Source organism: Mesocricetus auratus, unplaced genomic scaffold, assembly GCF_017639785.1.
Source record: "Mesocricetus auratus isolate SY011 unplaced genomic scaffold, BCM_Maur_2.0 Super-Scaffold_100011, whole genome shotgun sequence".
Classification (NCBI taxonomy): domain Eukaryota; kingdom Metazoa; phylum Chordata; class Mammalia; order Rodentia; family Cricetidae; genus Mesocricetus; species Mesocricetus auratus.
This window is the reverse complement of record NW_024429195.1, coordinates 55,789,197-55,801,481: the sequence shown is the minus strand read 5'-3', so window position 1 is coordinate 55,801,481 and position 12,285 is coordinate 55,789,197. Positions and strand designations below refer to the sequence as shown.

At 36.9% G+C, this 12,285-nt stretch overlaps 1 protein-coding gene across 1 annotated transcript in view; it reads right to left on the bottom strand.

Annotated features, from left to right (window-relative positions):
• The window catches only part of Trhde (thyrotropin releasing hormone degrading enzyme), a 355,084-nt gene that overhangs the window by 115,815 nt on the left and 226,984 nt on the right, over positions 1-12,285 (bottom strand). The window contains exon 7 of the mRNA XM_040754861.1: positions 9,351-9,416. Within this exon, the coding sequence (XP_040610795.1) occupies positions 9,351-9,416 (66 nt within the window). The remainder of the gene's footprint in view (positions 1-9,350; positions 9,417-12,285) is intronic.

Sequence of the window (12,285 nt, the reverse complement as noted above, 5' to 3'; positions counted from 1 at the left end):
GTAAGGCAAAGGACACAGTCAGCAAGACAAAAAGGCAGCCCACAGAATGGGAAAAAATATTCACTAATCCCACATCTGACAGAGGGTTGATCTCCAAAATTTACAAAGAACTCAAGAAGCAAGTCTCCAAAACATCAAAGGACCCAACTAAAAAGTGGGCCACAGAACTAAATACAGAGTTTTCAATAGAGGAGTCTAAAATGGCTGAGAGGCACTTGAGAAAGTGCTCAACATCCTTAGCCATCCGGGAAATGCAAATCAAAACAACTCTGAGATACCATCTCACTCCTGTCAGAATGGCTAAAATCAAAAACACCAATGACAATTTATGCTGGAGAGGATGTGGTAAAAGGGGGACACTCCTCCATTGCTGGTGGGAGTGCCAACTGGTTCAGCTACTTTGGAAATCAGTATGGAGATTCCTCAGAAAAATGGGAATAAACCTACCACAAGACCCAGCAACTCCACTCTTAGGCATATATCCAAAAGATACCCATTCATACAACAAAGATGTCTGTTCCACTATGTTCATAGCAGCTTTATTTGTAATAGCCAGAACTTGCAAGCAACCTAGATGTCCCTCAACCGAAGAGTGGATAGAGAAAATATGGTACATTTACACATTGGAGTACTATTCAGCAGAAAAAAACAATGGAATCATGAGATTCGCAGACAAATGGATGACACTAGAAGAAACCATCCTGAGTGAGGTAACCCAGTCACAAAAAGAGAAACATGGCATGTACTCTCTCATATATGGATTTTAGACATAGATCTGGGGAGAGCCAGCCTACAATCCTATGGCCAGAGAGTCTGGGAAACAGAAACTTCATTTAGTGGCTGATCGAAGAAGAGGCAGACTCCCTCGGTTAAGTACTGAGCTGAACTCAAGAAAGCCAGTAACAGAGAGGGAGGACTGATGATCAAAGGGATTAAGACTGGGCTGGTTTAACCCCCAGAAACAGCTGACCAGACAAAGGTTAACTCTTGAATCCTAGGCATCAGCCTGGGAATCCAGCATGGGACTGATCAAGACCCCCTGAATCTGGGTGTCAGTGAGGAGGCCTAGGTAAACTAGTGAGCCTTGGGCAGCAGATCAGTACCCATCCCAAGTATACACAGGGACTTTGGACTCCCATAGAACAATGTGAGGTTTACTCTCACCCTGAACTCTTGGGGAAGGGTCTAGGCCCTGCCCTATATGAAATGACAGACTATGGACACCCCCATGGAGGGTCTCACCCTCCCTGGGGGAATGAGGGGATAACGGGGGGGGGTTGGGGGGAGGGTACGGGAGGAAGGGAGGGAAAGGGAGAGGGACCTGGAACTGACTTGTGAAGCAACCTTGTTTCTTATCTAAATTTAAACTGGAAAAAAAAAAGTGAAGAGTCAACATATTTTTCAATCTTTTCTCAAAGAGAAGCCAAAATGTCCCAGAAGTCAAATCCTATGCTCTAACCTCAGTAAGAGGTAAGAAAAATATCTTGAGGAAGCAAAGAGAGGAAGTTAAATGAAAAGGAAGAGAGTGGGAAGGAAATGAAAATGGGAGAGCAGAAGAGGTTGTCCAATCAGAAAGGAGAAGATCTCATGTGGCTCCTCTGGTCCTGGGGTAGATCGTGCTGCTTTGCATACAGCTCTACCAAAGTTATGTGAGCATGAATTATAGATTATAATTATAATTGTGGAAATGAGAGAAAATGCTACTGGCATTATTGCATACTCATTTGTCTTTTTAAAGTTAAATTGATAAATACAACTTATTTCTCTCTTATTTCAGAAATATGAATGGTGATTTTCATTTATTTTTAAAAGTTCTTGTCTCATATAAGAAATAGAAATTTTGATTTTCATGCATTACAAATGCACATGCATATATTCTGTAATATGTTCACTCATTTTAGCTTTGTAGTTAATTATCTGACAAATTAATTGCTAATTAAGGCAGACCCAATATCTGCAAACTTACAAAGGTAACAGTATTATATAATATTCATTGATCTCTACAAATCTTTATGAAATATTCACTTTTAGGGTTATAAAATATCTAAACCTTCCCAGCACTTTAAGTAGACCATAGACACATTTGTGTGAACTGTCTATAGTAATTTGACATTAAGAGTGATTCAGCTATCATCATGATAAATCCCCCTACTGACTGTTTAGGGGGAGTTAGCTTCAGTGTACTATCTCTGTTCTCATGGCTAACTTTAAGTTTGTCTGAAAATCCACATGCATGGGATCAAATACTCACATAAGTCCATGATTCTCAAATAAAAAGCTCACATAAGCATACTTACATATAACAAACACTTCACAAGAACATGCTATGGAGGGTGTTATTGCTACTGACAATCACCATGGCTTTGTGTCTGTCATTACCCTTAGGCTATCAGAATTTTATGACATAAACCAACAATAATGACATTTCCCTTTTGCTTTTTATCCACACCTCATTGCTTACATTGATTTGCATAAGCAATTTCCACCCTGATAATTGGAGCCAAACATGTTGTTGTAGGTTACCTTATGGAAGAGAGCAGTTAAATACTAATTAAGAGGAATCTTTCTCTACTCAAACATAGTTTAAGAGTTACGAGATTATTCTCACCGACTCCCTCTCTGACAGGGATTTTAGGGCTTGAGTTTGCATCTAGCTTAACGCTGATCTTCTCTTTATGTTTTTAATTCCCCGATGTCGACTTATAATAACATGAAGAATGATACTGACAGGACCCAGATTGTTAGGGTAAAACTGTTTTGTTTTAAAAGAAAAAGTGACCATGCTATGGATTAATTATTTTAATTGTTACTGAATCAATCAATCAATGCTCCTTGAAGATTTCATTTTCGTAACTTTATTTTCATAAAAATCAGAGAAAAATGAATTTAGGCTGATTAAAACAAGAAAAAGAGAAACATGGAGACTCCAAATGATTTCACAAAGATTCCATCTAAGCACAGTATTACCAGCATGTGTTATTTTAAGGTATTCCTATAGTACATTAGTGGAATATGACTTTAGGCTATAGGAACTCAACCTAAATTACAAAACCAAGGTTAAATCTTTAGACACTAATGAATTGATCTTGTGTATGTTATGACTATAAGCATTTTCTAATTGTGGGAAAAATTGACTGAAAGCTCTCTGGCAAATTAAAAATGCAGACATTATCAACATGATTATAGGAGGTGAGAATTGTTTTTCTGGTAAGTTATTAGTGCAAAAAGGTATGTAAGAGTGACCAAGAAATTCTGGAGAAACACAAAGCAAAACAAACAAACAAAAAATGGGATGGTGTTGCTGGTTTTTCTTGTCTTGGCAGGTCCTACCAACCTTCAGCCCCAAATAAATATATGGATGCTATATTAGTTGTAAATCTGTTGGCTGATGGCTAGGACTTCATATTGGCTAGTTCTGTCTTAACTATTAACCCATAACTACTAATCTATGTATTTCTACATGGCCTTATCTAACCAGAGAATGCTTGGTGCATCCTGGTCCCTCCATGGCATCCTTCTCTGCCTACCTTTCCCAGAATTTTCCTCATCTCCTAGTCCTGCCTATTTTCCTTCCTCTACTGGCTATTGGACAAACAGTGTTTTATTCATCAACCAATAAGAGAAACATATATACAGAAGGACCTCCCCGATCATGATAGATACCATGGAAAAGATACTTAATAACATTGGACACTGGGGTTTTCCCAAATAGAAGACAAGGATGGAGGCATACTATATGTCTTCTGCCCCAGGGTCCCATAAAGAAAGAACTCTATTTAACATGGTAATGATAAATCATTTTCAAATATTGAAATGCTAAATAGATGTAAATTTGTGGAGTAATCTTATTACCTTGGCCTTCCACAGTGGTTGAGAAACGAATTTGGGAGTGTTCATGGCAAATACAAAATGTTTAAAGAGTATACCCTGACTCTGTAGCCAGGGAATGTCTTTGGTTACCAATGTCCTGCCTTCCCCATCCTCATTGACTTGAAGTACCAATAAGTACTGCAGTTGCTTTCTGGTCATCATCACTCACTGGCAATATACTAGGAAAAAATTTGGGGGCTGAGGGAACATAATGTCACTTCAGATATTATATTCAGAGTTGTCTTTAAACAAAAGACAACTTGAGACAGCCATTGCTTTGGTTCTTCTCACTGCTTGCCATATCTCACGAGTGCTGGCTAACCTGGGCAGACATAATGAGAGGCCTGCCGTTGTGATCATGCCAAGACAAAAGTCTGCAAATCTCAAGTTACCGAAACCACCAAAGTAATTATTTTCAATGGCAAGGTAACCTACGGATGGGTCAGTAATATGTCTTTTGTTCTGTTCCCTTGTAGAAAAGGCAATGCAGATATTATGATGAATGCATATTAGTGATACCAAATCTCCTGACTTCCTGGAAACTAGTTTCTTTAATTTTTCTCCTACACCTCTGTTGACTTCAGAAAATGCTCATATAGAATGTTAAATCCATTTCCTCTTGAATTAAAGGGAATAGTTTTAAGATTTCTCTGAGATTTATGGAATATATTATACAGCAGTATATAGAATGTGAAAACATATACATTTCTACATTCTGCGTAAATATTATTTGTAAATGGGAGACATAATCTAACAACACAAAAGTTTATATTTGATTTTTTTCCATGATCCATTTTAATACAAACATCAAAAGGTGAAGTTGGTTTATTTAATGTTATTAAGAAGTAGTTCTAGCCAGGCATTGGTGGCACACACCTTTAGTCCCAGCCTGGTCTACAGAGCGAGTTCCAGGACAGTCTCCAAAACAATACAGATAAATCCTGTTTTGAAAAACCAAGGAGGAGGAGGAGGGGGAGCAGGAGAATTGGTTCTACACCTTTAAATACAACTACCTACAAGTGTTTCCTGTCTTTATTAGTTTTTAAAGAAGTCAGGATTAATAAAAGATAATAGTACCGTAGCAATTGTATTTGTGTGAAGAATGGAATATATATGGGAAAACAAATGGCAAGAAGGTTTTGAACATTGGCTTCAAAGTTCTAAATTCTCCTGAGTTCTGCCTAGTATCAAAAACAGTTCCTCTTGTTGAGAGGATAAGTTCCTCCCTTGTCAGAATTCCTTTTAATAGCATTCAAAAAAGAGTCCTAATTCTCCTCAAATCCACCACTGTCCTGCCACCAGACCTATAAACAGAGTCAACTCCACAGTGAAGGAGAACAACTAGAAATTCTGACCTTAGAAAGCAAAATGCATGTTATGGAAATCATCAAGAAAATTCAAAAAGCCCTTTGCAAATATCATGTAAGTCAACCATAGATTAATCACACAAAATATATTAAATATCTGGAGCAAATCAGGAAAATAAATACGTAACTTATACCCTTGGACAACATAAGTCGAATTTCATACCAGAAAACCTAAACACATTATTAGAAAAATCTGTAACAGTGCAACAATACAGCTGCATTACTGCACTGCTGCGAACACTGATGGCCACACAGTATAACATTCAGCAGGCCACCAGGAAGCTCAAGAAAAGGAAGTCACTTACATATACAGTTTATGGCACACCTCCATCAAATTACAAATATCAAATAAAATTTCCTAACTGATCAACTGCCCTAAATAAATCCTATATTTAGAACCCATGAAGGATTGAAAATATGTTGAAAAACATTAGTTTTGCATTTATAATTATAAGGTTGGAGGCCAAGAAACATTTCCTGACTTGGAGGAGGCTCAGCACTAATTAAGAGAAATGAGAATTATCTCTCCCTACTTATTCTGTTGCCTGAAGCTTCCCACAAAATGCCTACTGTCATTTTGTGTAATGGATTAAATATAACAGTAGATATGTAGAGCTTGCAAAAAATATGATCACTCTGTGTCTTGTGATATATCATTTATGAATGGCACATATAATCAACAACAGAAAGTTTGAACTAGGTTCATTTTGCAAGTTCCACAAAAACTAAAGCTGCCTTATTAGAAAATTATGAATTTTCTTAACTTATGAATATAATTTATTTATAAAACAAGAGGTTTAAGATCATTTTTTTAAAAACATGAAAAACTAAACCATTTGAACATTTAAGCTAACCAAAAATAAGATCTACAAAAAGTCAAAGAAATTCTTTGCAATTTGACATTTTTACACATTTAATATTTTCCTTGGTTTCTGATTAGCTTAGGTATAGGTTATAGAATGAATAAGAGCAAAAGTGTTCTGTTGTTTTTTCTATCGGCTTAGCAGCCATACCTGTATCTAGTGATATTTTAACCACCATCTCTTCCCGGCTGTGCCAATGTCAGTACTTTACAAATAAAGACTCAGGAGTCAGACATGGGTTGAAAACCTGCTGTATCAGAGAATCCAAGGAGTGCCCAGTTGTCCTTCCTTTCTGGCTATAGACCCAGCAAGAAAGCATCTCTCCTTCCATCCCAATCCAAAAAAGCCTGTGAATCTCGATGTCCCTCCCTGTTCCTTCCTGTGCTGCTCTCCTTCTGTACCCCTGGATCCTCCTTCCTCTGTCACCAAGTCACTGGTTCCACCCCTTAATTTTTATTAATTCAGTCTCAGTTTCACAAAGCAACCAAACATCCAGCAACAGTTTTCCTCAAAAAGTTTTAGAGTCTCTGCCTTCTGAGGTTTACATTCAATTGGAAATATAAAATACAAATGTCTGCGCAATATATAAAATAATTTTGAATGTCTATTCAAACATCTTCTAAGAAAAACTGAATATATAATAAACTGATCCAGAGGCCTACTAGATAGTTATACATGACATATTTGTAAATACTTTTGCTTTGTTGCAAAAAAAGAGTTTAGGATAGTTCATGCAGATATGGAAAATTATTGTCAGAACACAAATTTAGTTAGATAATGAAGAAGCTGCTATCACCGTGTGATGTCATATCATAGCATGAGGGAATAGTTTGTATACACAGCTAAAAATTTTAAGCAAAAATAAAGAGGGCGGACAGAAGGAAGAATAACTTATGACAACACACCACGTTTGCAGTTCGAGGTTGCCCAACCCAGTAAATATAAACATAGTGTGTCTGAAAAATAATAAACTTATATTTGTCAACATACAAATAGCCACGGTTAATGTAAAAACAATTAATAGCCTTTCTTCAGAGGTGAGTGCTGACATTGCAGAGTAGCCCTTTCAAAAACTTAATGTAAGACTCCCCAGAGCCCTGTGAATGGCAAGCTTATTAATGTGAACTCTCTCAGCAGTCAGCGCCATGACATGAAGTGTCTGTTCAGGAGGTCATCTCCAAAACGCACCCCATACATCTTCATGCACAGGAGATGATAATGTGTCACCCAGACAGAAGGATCTACTGTAAACTAATCCAAACTGCTGATGATACACTAAATCAGTTTGAGTGATCCATATAAATGAAGCTGGAAGCAAGGAACTGAAGGATACAGATCCACCTGATGAATGAGATGTCACGAGGCAAATGAAATGCAGTGTTGACAAACATAGACTCCCTTGGTTGAAAATTAACCAAATCAAGTATTGGAGCATAAAATTATGCGTTAATACTAGCTTCACATGAAAATTTATTTTAATGGATTTTATAGCAGTTTAAGATAAAACTGAACAGGCTGGGTCAGTGGAACAGAATATAGGATGTAATATAGGATGCATTCAAAAATAATACATTTTACATCCCGCAGAAAATATGACAGGATAAGGAAAAAGGCTGCAAAAAGATTCTGCCCAATAGCTCAACTACAGTCACTCAATCTGATGAGCAAATACATGAACACAGTTAAAGAGAAATAATAAAAATTGTATGCAGAAAATGATTTCATACCAGCTTGCCACCAGGGATCCAGATTCAATTTATATTGCCCTTATGAAAACTTAAATATTTTCTGAAACTGCCACGTTACAAATTCAATGGGGAAAACAAAGTAGTGGGGATAAGGAAGGACATTCCTCCAGATAGTTTATATTCATGGAGGGCACTCTTTGAGGCGAAGCAAAAAAAAAAAGGTGCTTCAACTATGTGATCAGAATGGAGTCTTCATCCGTTAGCAAAGAGAACCTACATCCTTCAGCAAATATGCTTGATGGATTCGGCTATTCTGAAAGCGTTTGTACTGAAAAGGCTGGTTAAAGTAAATTCTGATGCCTGCTGAAACTAATCTGCAATAGTAGTTTGTAAGGAAAATTATTCTTCAATGAACTTATATGCTCCCTTTACTTGTTGCATTAAATTTACAGTGTGTCACATCAAATTGAACTCTTGCCTTTGCATTTTAAGTTTTGGCTTATTTTTGGTAAAGATAGAATTCTACTACAAAAATATGACTCGGTCCCCAGTTTCAGTTTATTTAAATTTCAAAATGAAAAGCTTACTAAGAACAGATAAGATTGATTGCTCTCTCTGTCTTAGCATAATTGTATTTCAGGTGAACATCAATTTACTTTAAAGGACACTTCTAAGTAGCAGAATGCATCATAAATAATTCATCAATCACAGAAACTAGGAGACTGTTTTACTCCAGCAGATTCAAGGGATTAAAAGTTCTAATTTTTTATAGTTGTATCTGTTCTACATTTTCTAATAATTTTGTTAACCAAATCCATCCTTACATTTTCATGCTTATTACCTAAATGCAACTGCCTTTTCTTTCTTTTTTCCTTTTATTGAAACTAGATTCCTTTCTCATACAATATATTTTGATTACAGTTTCCCCTCCCTCTGCTCCTCCCAGTTCCTCCCCACCTCCCATGTTATCCTTATCCCCTACATTTCTGCCTCACATTAGAAAAGAACAGGCTTCGAAGAGATAACAACAAAACAAAAGCCACATGTTTAGCTCCTTACTTTTAAAATGATCCACTTGTCTTTCAAGTAAACATATTTTATTTTCACTGGGACAAATAGCAACTCTATAATCAGTAGTAAAACAAAACAGAGTAATAACAGAAAAGCAGGCACAAAATTTTCTCAATATTGTAATTTTAGTAAAACTAACAATTTGTTTTCATATTACTTAAACATCTTAGTGTCAGTAAATACTAGTAGGTTTTCTGAATCTCTTATGTAAGTTGCTCAGAATCTGACATGTACTAAAATTAATTCAGTTTGTAAATGCTGATTAAACACCTCTAAATTGTATACCAGCTTGAACGTGAGCAGATGATACACTGAGTGTTCTGTAATGCCTTTTTTTTCTTTTGTCATACTGAAGGACTTAGTCTGTCTTGCTTATCTTCAATTTCTCCATCAGAGTAGCAATTTGGTATTGGAAATTTCCCAAACTGTGAAATAACCTTAAAATAACAACAAGAAAAAGGGTAGGAGAAAATAGAAAGCATTTTACTTACTTGTAAACCCCTCTGAAAAACTGAATGGCCCATAAAATTAGCCAGCATTCTAATTAAAGCAGCACCCTGTGGGAAACATATTGAAAAGAAAAGAATATCAACAAGTGTGATTCTAACAGTTCACATGTCAATCAAGAATAGTTCCCTTCATTCACTCTTTTTTATTTGGAAAATATTCAAGGATAAAAACATGAAACAATATCTCATTCACAGGCTGAAAATTCCATGTTTTGTGAATCTACTTGTTTTCTGGATCAAAACCTACTACTTTAAGATGAAAAATCCCTTAGGCAGTATCTCAAATAATGGTCTGTAGTTAGGAGTAATTAATACTTCTGTGAATATTGTACATGGCAAACTTAATAAAACACGGCATTTATACTCAGAAGCCTATGATCTGGTAAGATTCATTATGACAGCTCAAAGCACACACCCAGGGTATCCTCTTCAAAGAGAGGACCCTATAACACTTATGCAACCTGCACCTTCCTGCCACACACAGTTAAGCAACACAACTGTGATTTTCCTCTGTTTGACACTAAAACTGTCCCCTTTAATTTTGGAACTTTGATGCAATATAATATTCTCACTCTGTTAGTCAATAACTCTTATAGCACTCTCTCAAAAAAATAAACCTCAATTCCCTGAAGGACTTATTCCTCAAATTAGAATGTTCTCATCATCTCAGCAAATGACCTGACACACCATAGCATTTTATGCCCCTCCAGACATTCTCCCTACCACATCTTCTCCTCCTTTCCCTCTCTATGTATATTCTATTGCTTCTTGCTCTTTTTCTTCTGCACACTTGTATGAGTTCATAAAACATAAGCAGTTATGACTTAATCTGAGGAGCAGGTGAGAATCCCCTTTCGAACACATCAGCTCTGCTCCCTGAATTTCCTTGACAAGCTCTCCTCCTATGTATTTTCCAATCTAGTCTACCCATCCTGAGGGGAAAACCTGTCAGTTCTTCAACAGCACTAACCCTTGCCACCTGTGGAGAGAGAGACTCTGAGGCAGTCAGCTTGAGCTTCCCTTCAGAGCAGAAGAGCATCTTCAGATGGTTGAAATGGTCGTCGCCTCCAGGTAATGATGACTTGGTCCCTGGTCAGGCTATAAAAACTATCAGTTTGGCATGGAATAATGACAAAAGAGTACTTTGTAATCATAAAGAACAGATTTGTTTTCTTTGTCTTAGTGAGGCTGGAGGAGAGTGCTCAGAAATAAGACATAGAAATATAGCCAATATTCAAAAGTTATAATAATGCTGAACTCCTCATTATTGTTATATCCTATAACTCAATTATATTTCACAAAATATACTGTCTGGTATTTTTGATGTTGCCTGGAGCAGTCTACACTCTTCAGTATTTAACTGGCCTTTTCTGGTGAATGCTAATTTTTTAAACGCCTATTTTAAAGAAGTCTGCAAAGAGGTGACTCGTGGGCTGACCAGATGTTCCTTAGTCAATGTACAGGACACTTAATATGCATGGCTATAACAAAGGCCAAAGCTTACAGCACAGCTAATGTCCAAACATACTTCTGTTTTAAAGAAGGCTGAATCACATTTCTCTGTATCTTGAAAATATATCTATTCACCAAGGTAACTCGTTTATAGTGTGTCAACCTATAATCACTTGTGAATGAAAATTCCAGCCTTGAGAAAAGGAACTGGACAGTTACGCACCTTGAGGAGCTTTATGGAAAGGATTCGGACTGTTTCTTAGGAACAGTCATCATGGCTATAAAACAAGGTCCCGGAGAGGTACTGTGGTAACTGACTGATTTCTTACTGGTTTGTATAGACTATCATAAACAATATGTCACAGTAAGAGGCTTGAAAACTCAATCATAGTTTAGTAGTTTGTCTCTTTCTGTCCTCTCTATATATTTTTTGCTTTACTTTGTAATAATCTGAGTACCTAATGTTTTCAGAAGTACTAAGCATGTCCAGAGAAAGGGCCTCCTCTCCTCAGAGATAGCACATCCCTTTCCTGCAGTTGACTAAGATGAGCTCCCTTAATTGAATAATGGTTGACAAAGAGAGAAACTGCACTTAGGGCAATTACTTTGTATTCTTGAACACTAGCTATTCATCAAGGATACAGCCTTTATTGTTTCACTGGTATGTTTTCACAATATGTAATCACTTTTTAAGAGAAGGTAATCTTCCAAACTCAATTACTTCCTTAGCATATGTTTAGTGAGTTTGTAGTTTGTTCAGCATCCCACAGAATAACAATAGGGATAATATAAGCCCACTTTATCCCTGGGGGGCAGAAGTGTGTAAAAACTGACATTTGTGCTCTGCCAGAAAGGTGAACACATTTGGGCCCCATCTTCATGATGTAACAGGAATAGAATCTACATAGCCAGGCCAGTGAGGAGATGAAAAGCCTGACATATAGACAGCCATACAGATAGGAAGCTACGGAGTCATGTAGTGTGGGATTGTGTGAGCAATAAGGTTGAACCATATTTTAGAAGTCTGAATCGCAGTGCTAAATATTTGGAAGGGGTGGGGCTTAAACATGATACCCCAGAACTGGTAAGAGCTAAACACTTGTTTAAGCATGGTACCCCAGAATGAGTAAGATAACCAGACACAAACAAGAGGAATGAGTAGTAGCAAAACAATTTAACAAATGTGACAGACAGGAGAAGTTGACATTAGTTTAGAAGAAAGTTTAGAAGAAAGTAGCTAAACTAGTAAAATCACTTGCAAAATGTATAGTTTTAAAGATAGGCAAATACACAGAGGACTGGAAAGGTAATGCAACAAAGAAATGCACTGTGGAAGAGGGCATAGCTGGAGACATAAACAGGGTTATGAGTAGGTAAGAATGCCAGAGGAATGTGGTCTTGTTACAGTGAAGACAATGGAAAACAGAATCCATAGGGCTTTCTACAAACCACATAGTGTTCTCTG